Source organism: Pelodiscus sinensis, chromosome 7 (assembly GCF_052426305.1).
Source record: "Pelodiscus sinensis isolate ZL-2025 chromosome 7, ASM5242630v1, whole genome shotgun sequence".
In the NCBI taxonomy this organism is placed as follows: domain Eukaryota; kingdom Metazoa; phylum Chordata; order Testudines; family Trionychidae; genus Pelodiscus; species Pelodiscus sinensis.
The window spans coordinates 2,367,000-2,391,794 of NC_143058.1; the positions used below are offsets into that span (position 1 = coordinate 2,367,000).

Below are 24,795 nucleotides of genomic sequence, written 5' to 3' on the forward strand. Positions count from 1 at the left end.
GCGCTGGGGTGGAGCACGCTGCGTCATGGGGGCTTGGTCCCATGGGGGCTGTGCTGGGGGCCAGTCCCTGCAGCTGCACCATCTGTGTTCCCCTGCTGGGGGTGGTTTCCCCAGCTCTGGCCTTGGCTGGGGAGACGGAGGGCGCCCGAGGGCCGGCAGGTGGGCTCAGGGGTCTGAGGGGCGCACCGGCTGGCAGTCTCCAGGGGATCTGGGACCCAGCCAGGCACATGCATCTCCCAGTGGCAGGCACAGAGGAAAGCCGGGTGACAGGGCCGCGGGGGGAGCTGCTCTGGGCATACCCCCCCCAGCCGGCGGCTGCGGTTTGCTCGTGCGGCCGGAGGGGGCGCCGCTGTGCCGAGAGCGGAGGCGGCTGGCCGGAGACCGGCTGCGGGCAGCGATACAGACCTGGAGCGCAGCCGGCCCGCGGGGTGGCGAGGCAGGGCGGGAGGCCGAGGGCTGAGCCTACCTGAGCCGGAGGAAATGGAGGGGACGGATGGAGAAAGGACGGAGCGTCGCGGGCTAAGAGCTAAGAGCATCGATACCTGCGGGCGTCAGCACCAGGGCCTGCAGGATGTCGGAGAGGGACAGGATCCCCCGCGGGAAGTTCTGCTCGTCCACCAGAACCAGGCGATGGACCTGCCGGCCCAGCGAGACCCGTCAGCCTCCGGCCAGCCGGGGTGGGGCACAGCCCAGTGGGAGAGGGGTCAGAGGAGACAGGATATATGCAGGGAAGGGGGTCAGCCAGTGGCGGGTTGGAGGGGAGATTTGGGGGCTGGTTGGAGGGGGGATTTGGGGTCAGTGGAGGAGTCAGAGGGGGTATTTGGGGATCAATTGGTGGGGGGCTCGGGGTATTTGGGGGTCAGGGGAATTTGGGAGACAGTTGGAGCAGGACTTTGGGGGTCGGTCAGTGGGGGGTCGGTCAGAGGGGGTTTGGGGGTCAGTCAGTGGGGGTCAGAAGGGGGATTTGGGGGTCAGTCGGTCAGTGGGGAGGTCAGAGGGGGATTTGGGGGTCGGTCAGAGGGGGATTTGGGGGTCGGTCAGAGGGGGATTTGGGGGTCAGTCGGTCGGTGGGGGGTCAGATGGGGATTTGGGGGTCAGTTGGTCAGTGGGGGGGTCAGAAGGGGGATTTGGGGGTCAGTCAGTGGGGGTCAGAAGGGGGATTTGGGGGTCAGTCGGTCGGTGGGGGTCAGATGGGGATTTGGGGGTCGGTCGGTCAGTGGTGGGTCAGAGGGATTTGGGGGTCGGTCAGTGGGGGTCAGAAGGGGGATTTGGGGGTCGGTCGGTCGGTGGGGGGTCAGAGGGGGATTTGGGGGTCGGTCGGTGGGGGTGTCCAGGGGAGGGGGCTGGGTCTGCGGGGTATAGGGCAGTGCTGGCGTCCGGGCGAGGGAAGCGAGTCTGGAGATGGCCAACCGCGCGCAGGGCCAGGCGGGCGCCCAGCTGGGACCTGGCCCAACCCCCCTACCTGCTCCTTTGCGATGCGGTCGATGACGGTGCCCAGCGTCTCGTGGGGGCGGCAGGTGAGCACCCCCTCCAGGCAGAGCGAGCGCCGCGCCAGCGCCTCCCGCACACTCATGTCCAGGTGGTTGTAGGTTTTCTGGGCAGCCAGGTGCTGGGGGGACGGCCGGCCGCAGTCAGGGGCCCGGCAAGGCACTGGAGACCCCGGTGTGGGTCGGGGTCAGCCCCACTGTCCTGCTGCCCCACAATCCCTCCCCCAGCCCGAGCGAGGGGACTCGGCTTCGCTTCCCCCCCAAGCTCTGTGCTGTGAATCAGCCGCCACGTCCCACCCCAGAGGTGGCTGCGCTGGGGGCGGGGGGATCCCTGCCCAAGAAGGCGCGAGGCAGAGGGCAGCAGTGACCCACGGTGGGCGGGGAGGGACGTGCCCCCCTGCCCAGAGCCCAGCGAGCCAGCCCCAGCGGCAATACTCACAATGACGTCGAAGCGGGAGTACAGGCCCACCACCTGCCCTGGAAGGAGACAGAGAGCGGGGGTTACCGGGGGGGGGGGCAGGGGGGGGCAGGGTTTGCAATGGGGGGTGGCCCCCAAGGCCCCTGGGCCCGACAGCCGGTCGAGGAGCGAGCCAGGGGCCTGCACAGCGGGGGTTCAACATGCCACGGGTGGAAGATCTGGGGGGAGCGGGACAGGGCCCCCGGGCCTGCCTACCGGCTGCGTTGACCACGGGCAGCGCCGACACCCGGCGGTCGACGAAGATCTCCAGGGCCGTGTAGACGGGCGCGGTCTCCAGCACCATGGCCACGTCCCGGAAGGTGCCCACGCCCAGCTCCTGGATGGTCCTCTGCAGGCAGCTCGGCTTGGGCAGCGTGGCCCCCTGGCAGGCAAAGGGCAGCGATTGGGGCAGCTCCCGGGCAGGGCTGGGGATTGCACTGACAGCGCCCTGGGCTGTGAGCCCCACAGGGGGACGCTGCCCCCCGCCCCCACCCTGCACACTGCTGGGCCCAGCCTCCCTTGAGTCAAGCCAAGGGCAAAGGCCTGCAGACCCCTCCAGCAGTGGTACGTGGCAGCAAGCGGGCCCTGCACGCTACCTGCACGCACGCATCTCCCGTACACCCCTGCACGCTACCTGCACGCACACACCTGCCGTACACCCCTGCACGCTACCTGCACGCACGCATCTCCCGTACACCCCTGCACGCTACCTGCACGCATGCAACCTCTGCACGCACGCATCTCCCGTACACCCCTGCACGCTACCTGCACGCACACATCTCCCGTACACCCCTGCACGCTACCTGCACGCACGCATCTCCCGTACACCCCTGCACGCTACCTGCACGCACGCATCTCCCGTACACCCCTGCACGCTACCTGCACGCACGCATCTCCCGTACACCCCTGCACGCTACCTGCACGCACACATCTCCCGTACACCCCTGCACGCTACCTGCACGCACACATCTCCCGTACACCCCTGCACGCTACCTGCACGCATGCAACCTCTGCACGCACGCATCTCCCGTACACCCCTGCACGCTACCTGCACGCACGCATCTCCCGTACACCCCTGCACGCTACCTGCACGCATGCAACCTCTGCACGCACGCATCTGCCGTACACCCCTGCACGCTACCTGCACGCACGCATCTCCCGTAGACCCCCGCGCGCTACCTGCATGCACGCAACCCCTGCATGCACACAACTCGTGCGCACCCCCTGCACACTCCCTTTTGCATGCACACATCTTCCTGGATACAAGCCCCCTTCAGGTGCACTACAAAGGCCTGCAGGTGGCACGTGGGGGCGTGTGAATGCGCCTGCCACCCGCCCCCTCCCAGTACCCCCTACCCAAACGCAGGCACCTCTGCCCCCGGGCTGCGCACAGACCGACCCACGGCCACCCCTCGCCCCCCGCCCTGGCAGATACACTCCTCCTCCCCCACTCCTCACGCAGACGGGCCTCACCGTCCCCCCATGCCTCCCCACCTGCTGGAGCGGGCCCATGGGCCCTGCAAATTCCCTGCTGGTGCCACCCTCCCCTCCCCCGCAGGGTGGTGCTGGGGCACTGCCCCTCCCCTCCCCCACTCACGAAGATGTGCAGGAACTTGAGGATGCGCTTGTGGGTCAAGATGTGCAGCACGTTGCCGGAGCCCGGCTCGATCACCGGCAGCCGGTGGATCTTGTTCTTGATCAGGAAGTAGACAGCGTCGAAGAGGCTGGGGAAACCGAGGCAGGGGTGGGGGTAGGGAACATTGGACAGGAATGTCCCCTCCCTAGGGCGCAGGGCACGCTGGAGTAACACCTAGGATGGGGGGCTCAGGAGTTCCCCTCCCCCGTCGCCCTGGCCTCCTGCCCTAGAGCCAACCAGTGCTGGGTTGTGCCCATGGCTGGCCCGCAGCTCAGCTCAGCCCTGGCTGCCGACGTGGGGGCCCAGACACCTGGGTTCTGTCTTGGCCTCGCCCCTCATCTTCCAACCGCCCCCCCAGCTCATGCAGGGCCTCCCCCACCAGGGGCTGCAGCAGTAGGCTCCATCTAGGACAGCAAGTGTCTCAGCTTGGCCAGAGACAGCCCCCCCAGTGCTCCCCCCACAGGGCTGGGGGTTACCTGTCATTGGGGGAGATGGAGACCAAGGGCTTCAGACAGCCGTGCAGATAAACCTCTGGAAAGGAAGCAGAGGGGAGGAGCTGGGGATTGGGGGCCCTGGAGGTCCAGTGGGAGGAGCTGGGGATTGGGGGCCCTGGAGGGCCAGTGGGAGGAGCTGGGGGGCAGAGGCGCTGGGGGGCAGAGGGAGGAGCTGGGGGTCGGGGCACTGGGGGGCCCAGAGGGAGGAGCTGGAGGTCGGAGGCGCTGGGGGGCAGAGGGAGGAGCTGGGGGACAGAGGGAGGCGCTGGGGGTCGGGGTGCTGGGAGGCAGAGGGAGGAGCTGGGGGGCAGAGGTGCTGGGGGGCAGAGGGAGGAGCTGGGGGTCGGGGCACTGGGGGGCCAAGAGGGAGAAGCTGGAGGTTGGAGGCGCTGGGGGGCAGAGGGAGGAGCTGGGGGCAGAGGGGGGCAGAGGGGGGCAGAGGGAGGAGCTGGGGGTCGGAGGCACTGAGGGGCAGAGGGGAGGCGCTGGGGGTCGGGGTGCTGGGGGGCAGAGGGAGGAGCTGGGGGTCAGGGGCGCTGGGGGGCAGAGGGAGGAGCTGGAGGTCGGAGGCGCTGGGGGGCAGAGGGAGGAGCTGGGGGTCGGGGTGCTGGGGGGCAGAGGGAGGAGCTGGGGGGTCAGGGGCGCTGGGGGGCAGAGGGAGGAGCTGGGGGTTGGGGTGCTGGGGGGTCAGGGTGCTGGGGGGCAGAGGGAGGAGCTGGGGGTCAGGGTGCTGGGGGGCAGAGGGAGGAGCTGGGGACAGAGGGGATGACCCCTAGCGCTGAGCCGGTTCAGTGTCTGTGTTGCTCTGCAGGGGGGCGGTGACCCCAACTCAGGCCTTTGCTGCTGGGGAGACCAGAGGATCTGGCCCAGCAGGCGGGGGGGGGGGGGAGCCCCAGGGAGCAGGAAGGGGGCGTCCCACAACCCCAAGGGGATGCCTGTGACCTATCCCATCCCTGGCCCCCCACTACGCCCCCTTCCCTGCCCCCACTGCAAGCCCTGGGCGCCCCCTGTGGTGCAGTGGGGGGGGGCTGTCCGCTCGCTGGGCGCTAGCCATGGGCTGTGGGCGCCCCCTACTGGCCTGTGTCAGTAGCGCTGCCCGGGGGGGGGTCGCCTCGGAGCTCCAGCCTGCAGACCGTGGCCGGGCTCTCCCCTGAACACAGGAAGGGGGGCTACCGGGGAGGGGGGCTCAGTGGCTCTGGGAGCGGCACAGTCGTGGCTGGGAAGACGTGAGGAGACTGAGCTGAGTACTGAGGGTTCGGGGCCCGTGCACCCCACCCCGCGGGGTCTAGGGCGGCCAGCCCCCGACTGCTGCACCCGCATCCCGTCTGGGCCGGGCTGTATCCCGGGGAAGCAAGAACCCCCGTTGGACCGGCTGGTGGAGTCCCATCTGGCTGCAGACGGGGTGCAGGGTGGGGGGTCCCCGATGCGCGTCGCACCCCCTTACCTCTCCAGGTCTCAATTTTATGCTCCTCCAGCTCGTAGATCTGCACCTGTAGCGCAGGAAAGGGGGTGAGCCGGGGGCCCTGCAGGGAGGGGCATGTTGGGGGCAGGTTTAGGGGGTGCTGGGAGCTGCCTTTGACGGCGCGAAGCCCCAGGGGCCCATCGGGGTGACCCCACAGCCCCCCAGGCGCCTGATGGGCATTGGAGCCCCGCCGGCTCGGCTGGCATCGTGCACCACGCCGGGCGCCCAAATCCCAGAGGCACGGCGCCCAAATCCCAGAGGCACGGCGCCCAAATCCCAGAGGCACGGCGCCCGCAGGGACGTCTCTGGGGCCTGCCGGAGCGGCTCGTCCTGCTCCCATCTATCCCTGTGGCCGGCTCTGCCCAGGGGCGCTCTCCCCGGGCCCCAGCAGGAACTGATCAGTGCCCCCTCCCGCCCCACAAGCAGCGGCTGCCGGTCAAGCCGGTCCCGAGCCCCTCCCCGCCTGCTGGGGGGGGATGCGTGGGGGGAGCTGCCCCCAGGATGGCAGGGCCCCCAGGCAGCTCACCAGCGGGGACCGGTAGTAGCGCTGCAGGATGTTGATGAAATCTGTGATGGTCAGCATGCCTGCAGGGAGAGACAGGCCAGGTCGGGGGGGGCAGCTGGTGGGGGGCACCGGGGCCACTCCCCAGTGGCTGATTCACAGCCCCACAGGGCACACACCGGCCGGGCAGCGGCACCCACAGCCCGCCCCAGAGCCCCACGGGGGGCCACCCACCCCCGCCCGGCCGGCCCCTGGCACAGTCACCATGTGGCCTGTTTGCAGAGACAGACCCAGGGCCCGGGTGCAGCCCACAAGGGGTGAACGAAGCCAGCAGAGAGGGGCAAGGGAACTGGGCAGGAGCGAACCAGCGCCCTGCCAGCGGGGCCCTGGAGCACAAAGGGCTGAGCCACACTGGGAATCCGGGGGCAGCAGCCTCCCATTGGCTGCTGTGCCCCCCCCACACACTCACCCACAAAGCACTGCCGCTCGCTGTCCCAGAGCGGGGCGGCCCGCACCCCATTGGCCACCAGCGCCAGGAAGGCCTTCTTCATCTGCAAGCCAAGCAGAGGGGCATGAGACCCTGGGGGAACAGGGCCGGCCCCGCCCTGTCTCAGGGGGCTGCAGCACTGCTCCCCAGGCCCCCAGCCCCAGCGCCCAGGGCAGCCCTGCAGGGCGGGGCCGCCCCTCGCCTCTCACCTGCAGCGTGGTGTCGAAGACCAGCAGCTTGGAGCTGGTGGGGATGGCCGCGTAGCAGCTGTGATCCTGCAGGAAACGCATGTAGGTCTCGGCCTCGGGGCCCTGGAACACGGCGTCCGGGCACAGCGCCGGCAGCTCGGCGAGCACAGGGGGGCTCCTGGCATCCGAGTCCACAGCCTCAGCATCAGAGCCAACCTGCTGGGCATCGGAGCCCTCGCTGGGGCCCATCACCCTGGCGTCGGAGCCTGTATCCTTGGTACGGGAGCCCTTGCTAGGGCCCATCACCCTGGCCTCGGAGCCTGTATCCTTGGTACGGGAGCCCTTGCTAGGGCCCATCATCCTGGCCTCGGAGCCTGTATCCTTGGTACGGGAGCCCTTGCTAGGGCCCATCACCCTGGCCTCGGAGCCTGTATCCTTGGTATGGGAGCCCTTGCTAGGGCCCATCACCCTGGCCTCGGAGCCTGTATCCTTGGTATGGGAGCCCTTGCTAGGGCCCATCACCCTGGCCTCGGAGCCTGTATCCTTGGTACGGGAGCCCTTGCTAGGGCCCATCACCCTGGCCTCGGAGCCTGTATCCTTGGTACGGGAGCCCTTGCTAGGGCCCATCACCCTGGCCTCGGAGCCTGTATCCTTGGTACGGGAGCCCTCGCTGGGGCCCATCACCCCGACCTTGGAGCCTGTATCCTTGGTACGGGAGCCCTTGCTAGGGCCCATCACCCTGGCCTCGGAGCCTGTATCCTTGGTACGGGAGCCCTTGCTAGGGCCCATCACCCTGGCCTCGGAGCCTGTATCCTTGGTACGGGAGCCCATCACCGTGGCATCTGCACCTGTTTCTCTGGCACTGGAGCCTGCCTCGCTGGCGTCAGCACCTGCCTCCGCGCTCTCTGGGTCCAGGCAGGAACCTAGTGGGATGAGGTCGCTGTGATGTGACGCCGGAACATCGCTGGGCGCTAGGCTTGGGCTGGGGGTGACCCCTACTGGCCTGCGTCTGTAACACTGCCCGGGGGGGTCGCCTGAGGAACCTCAGGTCACTAGACAGTGACCCCCGGTTGGTACCTGTCGAGGGGGGGCTGGACACAGGGGGGTGGTTTGGAGAAGAGTCACTTTGGCTGGAGCACACGTGGAGAGAAGGCACCAAGCGGAGCGCGGGGAGTCCAGGGCCGGGGCACCCCTCCCCCAAGGGGCCTGAGGCTGCCTGGCCCTGACTCCTGTTCTACTGGCTGGCGGAGTCTCATCTCGCCGCTTCGGGGGTGCAGAATCGGGGGCTCCCCTGGCATCTTGCTTTGCCCAGCCCATTCCGGTCCCAAAGCCCCATGAATGGCCAAGCCACGGGCTGCAGGCGCCAGGGCCCCCAACCCGGAGATCTCAGCTTGGGGACTGACAACCCAGGGGTGTGTCTGGGGCTCAGGGCAGACTCTGCCCCCCCGGCTGGGTCAGGAAGGGTCGGCCCCCAGGAAGAGCGGGGGGAGGAGTTGGTGGGAAAGGCACGTCGGGCTCCGGTGCCTGTGATCAGCCGTGTCCAGCAGGGAGAGCCGGGACTGGGGGGAGGGGCTGTGGGCTGGGAGTAAGGGGCATCAGCAGAGCTTATGGGGCTGACGAGTGAGGCATTTGCTGCACAGATGAGCGAAGCTGCCCCCCTCCCACCCCCTACTCACCTACTTCATGTGAGAAGAGACCCGTGGCCAGCGGCTGCACCTGGGGGGGGGGGGGGAGAGAGAAATCCATGGGGATGCAGGCAGAAACAAGAACCGGCCCATGTGTCTCCAGGACCCCAGTGCCTACAGGCCCTGCTAGGCAGCCCTGCTCTCCCGCCCATCACCAGGGCATCAGGGCCTGGCATCGGCCAACTCCAGAAGGGAGCAGGCCAAGCAGGGCGGCCCCAAACCAGCGGTTTCTCTGCAACTAGCTCCATCCACTCCCTCCCCGGGTCAGGCCCCGCTCCCAGCCTGCATGCCCAGGCTCTGCGCCACCCCCAGCTCAGGGCACCCAGGGCTCTGCCTCTGGGGCCGAATTACCCACCGGGATCTGCCAATGCCTGGAGCCGCCCATCTGGAATGGCAGGAGAGCTGGGCCTGGAGGTGCCAGTCTGGGCCACGCTGCCCATAGGGCTGAGGGGGCAGCGGGGCGTTGGGGTCACACGCTTGCTGGGCACCATGCCCAGGGCTCCTACAGCAGGATGGGCTGCCCTGGCTGGCTGGGGGGGACGGGGGCAGGGGTGGCGGGGCAGATGGGGTGAAGATGAGGGTGGAGAGGGCTGAGAGGCGGCAGGGGACAGCCAGGAAGGGGGTGGGGCGGCTGCAGTGGGGCAGGCCATGGGGCACGCGGGAGGGTGAGAAGCTGGGAGGAGACAAGGTTCCAGTGATCAAGGCCTGGCCCAGAGTGGGGGCAGGGCAGAGGAGTTTGCTGAGGGGGCAGCACGGGGGGGGGAGGGAAATGGGTCTGAGCAGCTCAGGGGCTGGAATGGACACGCCCCCCCCATAGGCACTCCTCTTGGGAGTGGGGGGTGCCCAGTTCCCCCCCTCCCGGCAGTGCTCAAAGCCACGTCCAGCCCCACTGCCCCCAAACCCCCGTCGCCCTCACACAGCTGGGCCCGGAAAGCAGCCCCCGAGAGACACTGGAGGCCTCAAGGGGCTGCCCCAGGGTAGCTGCCAATGCCCCTGGGGTAGATTCATGGCCCCACCCCAACCCCTGAGAACTGAGGGGGGGAGATCACAGCCCCCCTAGAGACAGACACCCACCACCACCACAGAGACACCCCCATAGCCTTAGAAACACCCCCAGAGACACCCCCAGACACACCCAACAGAGACTGTGTGTGTGTGAGAGAGAGAGACCCTACGATAACAAGACAGTGAGTGTGAGAGACCCTACACAGTGTGCAGCAGCGGTCAAAAAGGCAAATAGGATGCTAGGAATTATTAAGAAAGGGATAGAAAATAAGACCCAGAATAACTTACTGCCCCTGTATAAAACTATGGTACGCCCACATCTGGAATACTGTGTACAGATGTGGTCTCCTCACCTCAAGAAAGGTTTTTTGGCCTTGGAAAGGGTTCAGAAAAGGGCAACTAAAATGATTAGGGGTTTGGAACAGGTCCCATATGAGGAGAGGTGAAAGCGACTGGGACTTTTCAGTTTGGAAAAGAGGAGACCGAGGGGGGATATGATAGAGGTCTATAAAATCATGAGTGGTGTGGAGAGGGCGAATAAAGAAAAGTTATTTATTAGTTCCTATAATAGAAGAACAAGAGGACACCAAATGAAATTAATGGGTAGCAGGTTTAAAACTAATAAAAGAAAGTTCTTCTTCACACAGCAACCTGTGGAACTCCTTGCCAGAGGAGGCTGTGAAGGCTAGGACTATAACAGAGTTTAAAGAGAAGCTAGATAAATTCATGGAGGTTAGGTCCATAAAAGGCTATTAGAAATGGTGTCCCTGGCCTCTGTTTGTCAGAGGCTGGAGAGGGATGGCAGGAGACAAATCGCTTGATCATTGTCTTCGATCCACCCCCTCTGGGGCACCTGGTGCTGGCCACTGTCGGCAGACAGGATACTGGGCTAGATGGACCTTTGGTCTGACCCAGCCTGGCTGTTCTTCTGTTCTAATAACAAACTAGCACGCCAGGCTCCGTAGCCAGAAAGAGCCCAAATCCAGCTCCCGCCAACAAGCAACCCTACAATAACAATAACTCTCGAATACCACATTTTACAAACCTCTCCCCTCTGATCCCACCTTGGAATACCAAAAGAAACTACACTGTCTCCTTACAAGCCTCCCCACAGCTACTCGGGAACAAATCCACACAGAAACACCTGACCCCCGACCAGGATTGTTCTATCTGCTTCCCAAGATCCATAAACCTGGGCACCCCGGACGTCCCATCTGTGATGTAGTGGGGGTACTTGCTGGGCTGTGGTGACCTCTGCTGTCTGGAGCAAGACCCAGCAAGGAAAACCTCACTATGCAAAGGTAATGCCAAACTTGTTGAACCAGACACCCCCCATGGAGAGGAACAAAGGAAGGTGGAATGCTGCCCTGGCTGGGGGACAGGGCTGGAAGGGTGTGGGTTAGTTGCTGTCTGTGAGCATGGAGGAGAGCCTAGGGAAAGGGGCTGGAGTTTAGGGGCCCAGTCTCCCCCATCTCAAGGGGGCCTGAGGCATCCTAGCCCAGCTCTGTAACCAGATTCCATCTGTGCTGTGCTGTATCCTGGAGAGGCAATAAACTTCCTCTATTCCACCGGATGCGGTTGTATCGAAGGGCTTGGCTATAGACGATGGATCGTGTGGTGTGTTCTGGATGGGAGCTGGATGCATGTAGGTAACTGTATGAGTCGGTGGGTTTTCTGTAGAGAGTGGTGTCTAATTTTCCATTGTTGATTTGTACGGTGGTGTCCAGGAAGTGGATCTCTCGTGAGAATGGTCCAGGCTGAGGTTGATGGTGGGGTGTAGGTTGTTGAAATCTCTGTGGAATATCTCCAGTGTTTCTTGGCCATGCGTCCAGATCATAAAGATGTCATCGATGTACCGTAGGTAGAGGAGGGGTGAAAGGGGACGGGAGTTGAGGAAACGTTGTTCTAGGTCAGCCATAAAGATGTTAGCATACTGTGGGGCCATGCGTGTACCCATGGCTGTGCCGCTGATCTGGAGGTATAAGTGTGACGGCGCGTTGGGGGTTCCCCGTCTCCTGCACCCCGAAATGGCACAAACAGACTGCACCAGCCAGTGGAATTGAGGGTGGTTTATTGCTCCTCCAGCACAGCGCAGCACAGATGTAATCTGGTCACAGGAACTTGGCTAGGATGCCTCAGGCCCCCTTGAGATGGGGGAGACTGGGCCCCTAAACTCCAGCCCCTTCTCCTAGGCTCTCCTCCATGCCCTCCGACAGCCAGCCACCAACTCACTCACTTCCAGCCCTGCCCCCCAGCCAAGGCAGCATTCCACCTTCCTTTGTTCCTCTCCATGGGGGGTGTCTGGCCACTGGTTTGCATAGTGACTCATCCTGTTTTGCTGGGTCGTGGTACCCACGGCAGCCAGTGGGGGTTCCCCCAGAGCCAGCAGCATAGAAACCAGCCAGGTACCCCCACTACGTCACAGTTCTCCCCCCTCCGAGAGCGAACTGAGCAGGGTCACTCCGCTCGTGACCTAGGGAAGTTCGGGTCCTCTGCGTGGGAACCCGCCCTGGGGACATGGGTGCTCCCCTTGACTCGGGCCGGCCGTGGCGAGGCCCCACATGAATTGGCTTCCCTCTGTCCACTCGCCGCCCCGCTCCAGGGCGACTGGCACAGGCCTGTCCTCGGGGGTCACACCCACCCTTCCACTGGCCTTGATCTCTGGCCAGGGTCTCTCGGGCTGGGGCCATGAGCCCAGCGAGCCTTCTCTGGACAGCCAGGGCGGCTTCCACCCCCGATGCTCCATCCAGGGAGGTCTTCCCCTCCCATAACTCTCTCAGCAAGCCCAGAGGGTCCTCTATCTGGGGTAGAGACCCCCAAGCCGCTTTCCTACTGTCTTGGGCCTTCCCGCCCCTCTGGCAGGAGTCACAGGACCAGCAGTACCGCTGCACGGCTGTAAAGATTCCCGGCCAATAGAAGTGCTGGAGCAGCTTCAGCTGGGTGCTCCGGATCCCCCGGTGGCCCCCAACGGGGACGTCGTGGGCCAAATACAGCAGCTTGAGGCGATACTTTCGGGGGACGACCAGCTGCCGCTCTACCCTCCATGCCCTCGCCTTCCTGGGGGGGAGCCACTCACGGAACAGGAGCCCACGCTCCCGCAGGAATCTCTCCTGGCCACCTCTCCCCCGGGGCTGAGCTGCACGGAGGCCAGCCTGGTCCCTCAGCCTCTGCAAGGAGGGGTCTGCCTGCACCTCAGCCTGGAATTCAGCTGCTGAGGCAGGGATCGGGACCTGTCCCCCACCTCTGCCTAGGTCCGGAGTCCCAGCCTGGCTGGACCCCGTGTCCGCTGGGATGGGACCCTGAGGACGCTGCCAGGAGTCCTTCCCTGGACCCACGTTGTCAGCCCCCCGCTGGCTCTGGCTCCGGGTAGTGACTAGAGCCCGCTGGGATTCATGGGGCCACTCCTCTAGGTCATTCCCCATCAGCACCTCAGTGGGCAAGTGCGGGTGCACCCCCACTTCCTTGAGGCCCTCCTTGGCCCCCCATTTCAGATGCACCCTGGCTACAGGCACCTTAAACGGGGACCCGTCTATGCCCTTCAGGGTCAGCTGCGCGTGGGGTAGTATCCGGTCTGGGGCCACTATGTCGGATCGGGCCAGAGTCACCTCCGCCCCCGTGTCCCAGAAGCCCGTCACCTTCCTACCATCCACCTCCAGGGGTATGAGGCACTCGCTCCGCAGGGGCCGTCCTGCCCCCACCCGGTACACGGAGAAATCCGCCTCCTGAGAATCAGACCTCCCAGGGGAGGTGCACTGAGCATCCTTCCCACCACTCTGAGCTGAGGTTTGCCTGCCGGCCCCTGCCTCTGGGGCAGCCTGCCCTTCCTCCCGCCCCAGCCAGTTAACCCTGGAAAGTCCCCGGTCCTGGGACCTGGTGCACTGAGCCCTCTTGTGGCCTTTTTGCCCACAGCGATGGCAAGTTAGGCTTTGGGCTGTCTCTGTCCAGGCCCTCTCAAAGGCACTGAGGAACCCGTCTATGTCACCCATGTCCTTCAGTTGGGCCACCACGAGCCTCTCCAAGCGTCTGGCAGTCCTGGGACCCTGGGGCCCATCCGCACTTGGCGCAGCCGGTGCCCCGCCGGTTCTCCGCTCTGCCATGGCCAGCTCATGCTGCCGCTGCCTCTCTCGATCTTGGCGCTCCTTCTCTCGGTCCTGGCGCTCCTTCTCTCGGTCCTCTACTTCCAATTCCCTGATCCGCAGCTGGATCTCCAGCCGCCGCAGCTCCGCTGGGCTGGCCCCTGCCCTAGATGGGCTACGGCTTGCAGGCCTCCCGGGAGACGCTGTCTCATCTCTCCGGTGGGTTCCAGCGCTCCTCCCCCTCTCTGAGCCTGACACACTCTCAGGGGGGGTCTGGCTGCTTCCCCTGGGGACAAGATCCTGGCCCTGTGGCTGGTCATTATCTTCCAGCTGGGCAATCAGCTGGGCCTTGGTTGCTTTCTGCACAGGCAAGCCTCTCTCTCTGCACAGCCCCACCAGCTCTGCCTTCAAGAGTCGGGCGTAGGCCATCTGCCCGCTGGGCCCCTCGGTGCAGACTCACCAGTCTAGTGCTGCAGCGCCCCACGATTCCCAGGAACCGCTTCGCTCTGTCTCCAGCACGCCTGGCTCCAGGGCTCTTGCTTCTACTGCGCCTTGTCGCTTGCCGCTGGAAGCTCCATCCACGGGGTGCAGTGCATCCCACTCCTGACACCAGCGTGACGGCGCGTTGGGGGTTCCCCGTCTCCTGCACCCCGAAATGGCACAAACAGACTGCACCAGCCAGTGGAATTGAGGGTGGTTTATTGCTCCTCCAGCACAGCGCAGCACAGATGTAATCTGGTCACAGGAACTTGGCTAGGATGCCTCAGGCCCCCTTGAGATGGGGGAGACTGGGCCCCTAAACTCCAGCCCCTTCTCCTAGGCTCTCCTCCATGCCCTCCGACAGCCAGCCACCAACTCACTCACTTCCAGCCCTGCCCCCCAGCCAAGGCAGCATTCCACCTTCCTTTGTTCCTCTCCATGGGGGGTGTCTGGCCACTGGTTTGCATAGTGACTCATCCTGTTTTGCTGGGTCGTGGTACCCACGGCAGCCAGTGGGGGTTCCCCCAGAGCCAGCAGCATAGAAACCAGCCAGGTACCCCCACTACGTCACAATAAGTTGTTCTCAAACTGGAAATAATTGTGGGTGAGAACAAAGTTACACAGGTCTGCTATCAGGTTGGCAGTGGTGTCCTCTGGGATAGTGTTTCTAATTGCTTGTAATCCGTCTTCATGTGGGATGTTGGTATATAGAGCTTCTACATCCATGGTGACACTACTGACTTCCTAAGGAAACTACAAAACATCGATAACCTCCCCAATAATACCATCCTTGCCACCATGGATGTAGAAGCTCTATATACCAACATCCCACTGACAGAGACAACCGCATCTGCTCTAATCCCACTGACAGAGACCAGAAGCTTCAGGATCTCTACCAAGCATTTATAAACCTCAACTACCCACCCGGAGAAATAAAAAAGCAAATTGAAAGAGCCAGACGAATACCTAGAAACCATCTACTTCAAGACAGACCCAAGAAAACCAACAATAGAACACCACTTGTCATCACCTACAGCTCCCAACTTAAACCTGTCCAACACATTATCAATAAACTACAGCCTATACTGGAACAGGATACCATACTCAAAGAGGCTCTGGGAGACAGACCCATAGTCTCCTATAGACAACCACCTAACCTCAAGATGATTCTTACCAACAACCACAGGACATACCACACTAATACCAACCCTGGTACCTTCCCTTGCAACAAACCCCGTTGCCAGCTTTGTCCACATATTCACTCTGCTGATACCATTATTGGACCTAACCAAGTGAGTTATAAGATCAAGAACACATATTCCTGTGCATCCAGAAATATAATCTATGCTATCATGTGCCGAAAGTGTCCGTCTGCTATGTACATTGGACAAACGTCTCAGACACTTCGCCAAAGGATTAATGCCCACAAAACAGATATCAGACAGGATCACAAAGAGAAAACAGTTTCTTGCCACTTTAACCAGAAAGGACACTCTCTAAATGACTTAGCCACCTGCATTCTGCTACAAAGACCTTTTACATCTGCACTTGAAAGGGAATCCTCTGAACTGTCATTCATGTTAAAATTCGACACTCTCCGAGAAGGAATGAACAAACACTCAAACTATCTTACCCATTACCAAGATAGCTTCCCCAATTATCACCTCTAATACCATTAGCTCACAAACATCCCACTCTCCCTACCTCTAATATCATCAATTCACAGACACTTACCTTCCTTCCCCCTCCCCCCCACCGCATCCCCCTCCTGTTCTGCAATGTGATTTGTCCTTTTCATATTTGTTCTTTTTTTAATTGTATCCTTTGGTATCTATGGTTGTGACTATTTTCTTCCACTATTTGATCTGAGGAAGTGGGTCTGGCCCACGAAAGCTCATCATCTAATAAACCATCTTGCTAGTCTTTACAGTGCTACATTGTCCTGTATTTTGCTTCAGCTCCCCCAGACTAACCCGGCTCCATCTCTATCACTATTTTACAATAACAAAGCAGCCTGGCAGCCCGCTCCTGCTCGCCACTCTGCGATCCCAAACCAGCCTGCCCCCTCCCCCCCAGCTCAGGCCCCCGCGCAGCGCGCCGCGGCCGGACAACCCTACAATAACACGGCGCCCGGCGCGCCCCGGCAGGGCGCAGGCGGGGTCAGGTTCCTGCCGGCTGCGCTTTCGTCCCAGGGCTGCGGGACGGAGCCGAGACGGGCTGGCAGCCGGCCCCGCAGAGCGGGCGGGGGGCGCAGTTTGGGACAGGGAGCGGCCCGTGCTCGCCCCGCGGCGGCGGCAGGGCCCCAGGCAGCCCCCTGCCGAGCTCTGCACCGGCCCCCGGCTCGCTCCCTACCTGCGGCCCCGCCGGGGCTGGGCGCTGCTCCATGCCGCCCCGCGCAGCGCCGCGCTGCTATTCTGGGCCTGCCTCGGCCCGGCCCCGCGACTGGTGCCAGGCTGGCGCCCGCACAGCTGGGACGGGAGCAGCCTGCCCGGCGCTCGGCGGAGACTCTCTGGAGCCGGCCGGGCGCGGGCACCTGTCGGGGCGGCCCCGCTCCGGAGCTGACGGGCACGGGGAGCCGCCTGAAATAGACACCGGCCCCTGGCCCAGGCGCGGGAGCGGCCGCCGGGAACGGGGCGGGCTGGGGACGCACGGGGCTGGCGCTGGGCCCGCGGGCGGACGGACGGGGCCAAGGGCCGGGAAGGGGCGCGCCTCCAGCACAGCTGGTCCCGCACCGGGACTGCGGCTGCCGCTTCCCCCGCACGCTCGCTCTTCGCGCCCCGGCTTTCCCCGGCCTGGCACGGGCTGGGGGAGCGCGAAGGGGTCTCGCCCCAAGGGCGGTGGGTCCAGTGGCAGATACACCCTGTCCCGCTCCTCTGTGGGGCCCAATGGGTCAGGCAGCGCACGTGGGTCTGGGGATAGATGGAGGCGGGGGGGTGTGTACTGGGCTGTGGTTGTGGGGAGGGGAGTAGTTATAGGGTCGCAGGGGGGTGCTGGGTTGTTATGGTGGGGGGGCCACGTGAGCTGTTATTGTACGGTCGCAGGGGGTGCTGGGTTGTTATTGTAGGGTCGCGGGGGGGGGGGGGGGGTGCTGGGTTATTGTTGGGGCCATATGAGCTGGGTTGTTATTGTAGGGTCGCAGGGGGTGCTGGGTTGTTATTGTAGGGTCGCGGGGGGGTGCTGCGTTATTGTGGGGGCCATATCAGCTGGGCTGTTATTGTAGGGTCGCTGGGGGTGCCGGGTTGTTATTGTAGGGTCGCAGGGGGTGCAGGATTATTGTGGGGGCCATATGAGCTGGGTTGTTATTGTAGGGTCGCAGGGGGTGCAGGGTTATTATTGTGGGGGGCCGTGAGCTGGGTTGTTATCGTAGTGTTGCTCGGGAGAGACCAGCTTCCCGGGGTGGGGGGGAAGGTCAGGCCGGACCCGCAGGGCCGCTGCCCTGGCGCCCGGTGCCACGCTCCCGCCGTGCCGCACGCCTGGCTCCCAGCGGCCGCCCACTGAGCATGGCTGCCTGGCCCCGGCCGGCCCTGCTCCCCTCACGCACTGCCGCTGCTGCTGGGGATGCCGCAGGCGTGACTCACGCTCCTAACAGGGAACCCAGCCTCCCCCCGCACAGCCCGACACCTGCTAGGGCGCCCCGCACGGGCCGGCTGGGCCCGGCTGCAGGGAGCGCTGGGCCCGGCGCGATTACCCCCTCCCGGACCGGCACATCCCTGGCCAGAGCGCCCGGCCCGGCTCCCAGCACGGCCCCCGTCGCCCCAGGGCACGAGCCTGGGCGGATCGAGATCTTCCAGCTCCGCCCTGCTGCTCAGCGCAGCGGGGCGCCCGGCCCGGCCCCGGGAGGGGAGAGGGGAAGCGCAGGGCTGCGGGCAGGGCTCTGATTCTACCCTTGTGCGGAACCGCTGCTCTGCGTGCCCCGAGGGGAGTGCACCTCCCGTGGAAACACTTGCTCTGCGCGCTCTGCGCTCAGCGGGGCGGCGCCTGGGGCTCTCCAAGCGCCCGGCTCGCAGGGGACAGGGGTGCGGGTGCAACCGGGGGAGGGGCCCGGGGCCCGCGTTCCCCAGCTCGTGTGCCCGAGAGACGCGCCCGCCTCGCTCCTGCAGGGAACCTTCCCTCCCGGGCTCCGCTTGGCGAGGCGCGCCGGCTATTTTTGGAAGGCTCCAAACACCCTGAACGTGGCGGGCCGGAGGCCGCCGTGTCCGCGCCTGGGCTGGCGGGGAGGCCCGGCCCCAAGGCTGCAAACCGGGCGAGTGTCCCGGGGCAGGGACGGGAACCGCAGGGCGCGGCCGCTCCCGGCTACACGCGCCTCTACCCCAGCGACGCGCCCTAGCTGCTGCCCGCGTGCAGGGAGCAGCTGGTGGGGGGCGGGGCACCTCCTTCTAGCGTCAGGAGGCAGTGAGGGCTAGTGGGTAGGGCCCCGGCCAGCTGGCTCCTGTTCCAGATGGGGGGGGGGGGAGATCGGGCTAAACCCCTTTGGCTGCTGGGCCCAAGGGCGGATTGGGGTTTGGCGGGGCCCCGGCCGGGAAAGGGGAGCAGAGGGCAGAGGGGAACACAGGGGATGGGACTGCCAAGGGAGCTGCACCCACATATTACACCCCCCCCCCCGCACAGGTTCACCCCGCTCTGCAGCAGCAGGGCACATGGAGCCTTGGTGCAAGCAAGCCTAGCCCAGGAGCCCCGCTCCGCTGGCAGGGGAGGGCTCCCATGGGGGGCGGGCAGGGCTCTAAGGCAGCAGAGGCCAGGTCAGGGCTGCATTGCTAAGGGTGCGGTGCCACCTGCACCCAGCCGGGATGCTGATGTAACTGCCCCGGGGGGGATCTGAACCTGGGACCTCTAGCCCCTTAGGCTGTGTCTACACTGGCCCCTTGAATTGCCACAAAAGCACTGGCCATCTCCTGTAAAATCGGCAGGGCTTTTCCGGAAAAACTCTGCTGCTCCCGGTCGGGCAAAAGTCCTTTTCCGGAAAACTGGTCCAGAAAAGGGCCAGTGTAGACAGCACAGGACTGTTTTCCGCAAAAAAGCCCCGATGGCGAAAATGACGATTGGGGATTTTTTGCGGAAAAGTGTGTCTACACTGGCACGGACGCTTTTCCGGGAAAGTGCTTCCAGAAAGGCATCCTGCCAACGTAGACGCGCTTTTTCCGGAAATACTTGTAATGGAAAACTGTTCCGTTTTAAGCATTTCCGGAGAAGGGGGCCAGTGCAGACGTAGCCGCAGTGTAGGAGGCTCTAGAGCTGGCGCCAGAAGGCTGCGGGCGCCCTCGTTCTCCCATAGCAGTGACCCAGACGCGGTGCGGGGGTCCCACTGGGCTCCTGGGCCCTTCCCACGGCTCCCCCCACAAACGGCCCGGAGCCAAGCGGGAAAAGCGCTGCCTGGGGGCCCAGGGGATTTCCAGCAGCTTTAGGACCTGCCAGAGGGCACTACCCAGGGGCTGCTCCGCTGGAAGCACCGTGCCCCCCCCTGCTGGGATGGGAGAGTTCAACATGGCAATGCCTGGGGGGCAAAGGACCCCCCCGGCTTTCACCCAGCAGCCAGCCTGGGGCTCCCGCAGGCAGGCCGGGGGCTAAGGGGAGCTCCAAGGCCAGTATGGACAGCGCGTGGAGCAGGGGGGAGCTAAGGGGGCCAGGCTGGTGCCAAAGGGCCCACCCACGGCCCCCAGCTGCTGCCAAGGAGACTCACAGCCACAGCTGCAGAGAACTCCACTGGCCACACAGGCTGGGCGGGCGGATCCCGCTGCCGTTGGAACGAAGAGTTTTTCCAGATTTCAGATTCAGGTCCCTCACTTGCAGGGGGCGTAGGAGGAGCCCCCGCAGGTCAGAGCAGGGGGCCAGCTCACCCAGAGCCCTGGCTCCATCAGCAGCCAAGGGCAGGTGCCTGGGAGGGAACGAGATTAACCCCTCCTACCCTGTGGCCCCAGCTTCTGGCCCCCCCAGAGCCCAGCCCTTGCAGGACCTCCAGCCTTCACACTGCCCTCAGCAGGGAGTTCCACAAGTGAACACTGCTGGCTGCAGCAGGGGCTGTACACGCCCTGTGCCAGGCCCCACCTGCTGAGATCCCAGGGGCCTGCAGAGCAACAAGAGCAGTGGCCCTCTCCTGACAGGCAGGGTAAGCCGAGTGGCACGGTGTGGGTGGTGAGCACCAGGAAGGGGTTGCCCCTCCCCTCCCCTGGGCAGAGTCGAGGGGAACACACAGGCCAGGCAGTTTCATTAGTAGGCCTGGGCAGGGAGAGGGGGCCCTTGTGCTGGAGGTGGAACGCTGGGGGTGGTGCCCACCGCACGTAGGGCCAATGGGCTGGGGTGGGCGCTAGGGGCCAGCGACACGGCTCGAGTACACAGCGCTTAAGGCGTCCCCAGCCGAGCCCGCCCGGGGGCCTGGGCTCACAGCACAGCAGAGGCTGCCTCCTCCCTCCACCTGCTCCCTGCTGGCACCCAACAGCTGTCAGGCCTGGGGCGCACAGCTCTGCAGGGGCCACCCGGTATCTGTACCACGTCCAGGCAGCCGCCCGGCCCAGCCCCGCTGGGACAGATGCTGCCCTTGGGGAGCTGGGATAGGCCAAGCTCGGGGGAGCAAAGGGTTAAGTCCTTTCCGCCATGGGGTCACAGCCACCAAGGGCTGCACCTCCCCTCCCAGCCCCACAGCCCAGCCAAGGCTGCACCGGAAAGCACAGAGGGGCCTGTCCTCCTGCCAGGTAAATGCAGACACCCAGCCCTGGGCCGGCTCCCTGCACAGAGCTGCCCCCGCCCTGCCTCATCGCGGGACCAGGGCTGCTCGGGCCCAGCTCCAGCAGGCGCCTCCTGGCAGGGACAGCGGAGTGCGGGAAGACGGGGAGCAAAGGGGTGTGGGGCAGGCTCCCCCCGTGCGCCCCTCGGCTGAGCCGGGGAAAGGAGCAGGAGCCACTGCCCCGGGCCGAGCGCAGGAGCCACACAGCGCAGCGAGAGCAGCAGAGGGTGTGAAACTTTAATCCAGCTCCTTGGAAAAGGCAGCTAAAAAGCTCTGGCGAGAAGGTGGCGCCTCCCAGCGGGGCCCTGGGCAGCTGCAGCCCTGGTGCCCGAGCGAAGGCGGCCCCGCGGGGCACTTGAACGCAGGCCAGGGCCGCCAGGCTCTCGCGCCAGCCACGCCGAGGCACGAGGCTGAGCAGGGAACAGCGGCAAGAGACCGTCTGCGCCACTCACGGCAGGAGACAAGATCCAAGCCGAGCCGGCTCCCTGCACCGACAGCGCCTGCTTCCTAAGCCCAAGGGACCTCCCTGGCGGGCCGGGGCACAGACGAGGCGGTTTGCTGGGCATTAAAAGACACGGTCTGCTCCTTCCAGAGGAGACAAGGCCCTACGCGGCTCCTGGCCAGGCTACCAGAGCGGGGGGCAGTAGCCCACGCTGGCTAGCCCGCACCGTACAAAAGCAAGGGATTCCCCGCCGCCGTGGCAGGCGCCTGGCCCTTGGCAGCCCACCCTGCCAGCAGCCCTTCCTCGGGCGAAGGAAGCACCTGGCGCCCCCCGGCTGCCGTGGCGGGAGCTTTCCTTTGCTGTAAGAAGGATCCGAGGAGCATCTAACACTTTGGCCAAGCACGGACCCCTCCCCCAGGCCCGTCTGGCCAGCGTGCGCCCGCGCCCCCCGCTTGGCCTCCAGCGCAGCCTCTGAGGTAGGTGTGTGCGCCCCCCCGGCGGGGCGGGGGGCAGTGGCTCGCGGTCACATGACCAGGCTGGCATCAGGCAGGCGGCTCGGCGGGAGGACGGGCTTCTTGCTGGCGCTGCTGTACTGGATCAGAGGTAAAGTCTGGGGGCGGGCGCTGGGCTCCAGGCACTTGGCGGCCTCCTCGGCCTCTCGCGGAAGGAGAAGTCGGCTGCAGGAGAAGGGCAGCGAGCGCTCAGGCGCAGCTTTGGGGCGCGCCCGGCTGGCTGCGGCGGGAAGAGGCAGGACGGTGGGTCACGGCGAGTGCCCCCGCACACGTGGCCCGGGCCCCTGCCACGCCCACTCCGGGAGTCGCGGCCGCATCAGCCTGGCTCCTGTGGGCGGGCAGTCGCGCTCCGTTCCCACGTCCCCTCCCCTCCCCTCCCCGCGCACTCACCCGAGTCGGCCTGATTCCAGCTTGCAGCAGCCGTTCTGATGGGCCTTTGGGACGAGGGGGGGCCTTGGCAGCGACCACTGGGGACAAGAGAGGCCGTGAGGGCGGCGCGCAGGCTCCGGACTTGGCCACAACTCTGGCTCACGTCGGGGCCGTGCGGTGCCCCGGCTGACGTGCCCAACGGCCTGGCAGGGCACCGGCCCCCTCCACAGCCCGAAGAGAACGGGCAGCGAGACGGGAGACAGGAAACCAGAGGAGGCTCTGGGGGAGATGGGGGCTTCCCCCCAGGCCCCCCAAGGCACAGGCAGGGCCCGAGGCCAGCAGCCTGGGGACAGCGGGGTCCAGGGAGACACTCACCACCTGGGCCAAGTCCATCGCTGCCCCGCTGAGATACCCTTTGTGACACCAGCTGCGCAGCACATCCAAGCCTAGGGAAGGAGGCAGGCGGTGAGCCCGGGCCGGACAGACTCCGCCCCCTGCTCCCCGGCCACACCCACAAGCAGCAGCACGGCTGGCTGCTCCCCGTGGCTGGCAGAGCCCAGACGGGAGGCGGGCGACGGCCCCGCAACACCAGCTCCCGGGGGTGGGCTGCCCGCCCTGACGGAGGGGACCTGGCCGGCGGCTACCAAGAGTGGCCACAAGCCCACTCAGGCCCCCAAGCCCAGCTGATCTGCTCCCAGGCCCAGTGACGCTGGGATGCAGCAGCAGGGCCGGGCCACTGCCGAGTTCCTTGGGGGGACGCTGCCAGGCCCACCCCCGGGCCATCTCCAGGGGCAAGAGCTGCCCCCTCGACCGTCCCGCCCCCCAAGGCTCCTTCCACCTGCCTGGTGACACCGAGCAGCGACAGCCCGGCGGGGACCCGCCCCCCATCACGCAGGCAAGGGGCTCAGCCAGCGTCAGGCCCTTCTCAGCGGCCAGGCGCTGCTGCAAGACACGGGCTGCTTGGCTCATCTCCCCCCCCCCCCCAGTACATTGCTCCCCCGTCGGCTCCCGCGCAGCCAGAGACCCACCCGGGGACTCAGCCCCGCCCCCCCGTCGGCTCCCGCGCAGCCAGAGACCCACCCAGGGACTCAGCCCCCCCCCCCCCGTCGGCTCCCGCGCAGCCAGAGACCCACCCGGGGACTCAGCCCCCCCCCCCCCGTCGGCTCCCGCGCAGCCAGAGACCCACCCGGGGACTCAGCCCCGCCCCCCCGTCGGCTCCCGCGCAGCCAGAGACCCACCCGGGGACTCAGCCCCCCCCCCCCCCGTCGGCTCCCGCGCAGCCAGAGACCCACCCGGGGACTCAGCCCCGCCCCCCCCCCCCCCCCGTCGGCTCCCGCGCAGCCAGAGACCCACCCGGGGACTCAGCCCCCCCCCCCCCCCCGTCGGCTCCCGCGCAGCCAGAGACCCACCCGGGGACTCAGCCCCGCCCCCCCCGTCGGCTCCCGCGCAGCCAGAGACCCACCCGGGGACTCAGCCCCGCCCCCCCCCCCCCCCGTCGGCTCCCGCACAGCCAGAGACCCACCCGGGGACTCAGCCCCCCCCCCCCCCCGTCGGCTCCCGCGCAGCCAGAGACCCACCCGGGGACTCAGCCCCCCCCCTCCTCTGTCGGCTCCCGCGCAGCCAGAGACCCACCCGGGGACTCAGCCCCCTCCTCTGTCGGCTCCCGCGCAGCCAGAGACCCACCCGGGGACTCAGCCCCCCCCCTGTCGGCTCCCGCGCAGCCAGAGACCCACCCGGGGACTCAGCCCCCCTGTCGGCTCCTGCATGACCAGACACCCCAGATACCTGCCCGCAAAGGAGAACGGACCCAATGCACCTGGGCCCAGCCCACAACCAAGGACCCAACGCTCTGAGGGTGGAGCTGCCGCCGCGCTCAGAACCGGTTACTACCAAGTCACCCAGCCACGGAGATACACCAGGGCCTGCAGGGAGCCATCTGCACCATGCAGCAAGCACAGATCTGCCAGGGCACCAAAATCTCACAGGCCGGAGGGTGCCGATTTCCTGATTCCAGCCCTGCTGGCCGGCGGGACCAGGCCTGTCCCTGCCCTCTCCGGGTCGCCTGGCCACGGGGCAGAGCTTCCTGCCCTGGGTGCCTGGCCGGTTACCTCGGGGCCGGTTCAGGTAGTACTTGAGCTCCCACTGGGCGGTGAGGATGTTGAAGTAGCGCGGCTGCTCGAAGAAGCGCAGGTAGCGCATGGAGAGGCGGGTGGGGAACACCCGCTCAAACTGCCCCCGCCGAGCAAACTCGTCCTCTGTCTCCACCAGCACCCGCACGTCGGCCGGGGTCAGGGTGTCCAGGATGGAGGAGTAGAAATCCTGCAGCAAGAGCGCCTCCGCATCACGAGCCCCCCCGGCACTGCCCCGCGCTCCACAGAGTCTCGCCCCAGGATCAGAGTGCACGGAGTGCAGGCGCCCCTCGGGCTGCAGGCAGATATGGAGGGGGAAACTGAGGCACGGTGGTGCCCTGCAGAATCCCAAAAGAGGCGCGGCAGAGCTGGGAACAGAGCCCGGCCCCAGCGGACAGGAGACCCACCAGGAGCCCAGCCCACGGTGCCACAGGCGGAGCAGAGGGAGCGAGGGGCAGCCATGCCCGAGGCCCCGCCATGCCAAGGCAGTGACCACCCGAGATACCCCCAGATGATCCTGGCCAGCGACTCGCTCCCCATACTGCAGAGGGAAAAATCCCTCACCCCACCACATACAGGGATCAGCTGCCCCTCCCTGCCCAAAGCCCCGAGCGGAGGATTTCGAAGCCTCCCAGCATGCAGTGGGCCCCACCGAGCACGCGGCAG

The 24,795-nt window shown here is 65.7% G+C and overlaps 2 protein-coding genes across 4 annotated transcripts in view; both read right to left on the bottom strand.

Moving 5' to 3' along the window:
- Nucleotides 1–71: 71 nt before the first annotated feature.
- PRKAG3 (protein kinase AMP-activated non-catalytic subunit gamma 3) lies at nucleotides 72–16,961 on the bottom strand. Its single transcript, XM_075932954.2, has 12 exons — nucleotides 16,312–16,961; nucleotides 8,390–8,429; nucleotides 6,735–7,636; nucleotides 6,508–6,589; nucleotides 6,063–6,121; nucleotides 5,519–5,564; nucleotides 4,057–4,111; nucleotides 3,542–3,668; nucleotides 2,161–2,326; nucleotides 1,927–1,964; nucleotides 1,463–1,609; nucleotides 72–636 (listed from the first exon to the last, which is right to left on the bottom strand). Exons 1-12 carry the CDS (start codon nucleotides 16,342–16,344, stop codon nucleotides 520–522), a joined length of 1,812 nt encoding a protein of 603 aa, XP_075789069.2. The 5' UTR covers nucleotides 16,345–16,961; the 3' UTR covers nucleotides 72–519.
- A 3,939-nt stretch (nucleotides 16,962–20,900) lies between these two features.
- The window catches only part of TTLL4 (tubulin tyrosine ligase like 4), a 29,989-nt gene continuing 26,094 nt past the window's right edge, over nucleotides 20,901–24,795 (bottom strand). The window contains exons 16-19 of one of the 3 annotated variants that reach the window (XM_075932959.2): nucleotides 24,109–24,319; nucleotides 22,376–22,446; nucleotides 22,022–22,098; nucleotides 20,901–21,796 (exon numbers count right to left, since the gene is read on the bottom strand). In XM_075932959.2, coding sequence (XP_075789074.2) covers nucleotides 21,643–21,796; nucleotides 22,022–22,098; nucleotides 22,376–22,446; nucleotides 24,109–24,319 — 513 coding nt within the window. In that variant the 3' untranslated portion in view covers nucleotides 20,901–21,642. Of the gene's footprint in view, nucleotides 21,852–22,021; nucleotides 22,099–22,375; nucleotides 22,447–24,108; nucleotides 24,425–24,795 lie in introns of all 3 variants that reach the window. The other 2 variants (XM_075932958.2, XM_089779616.1) reach the window with 2 other exon arrangements.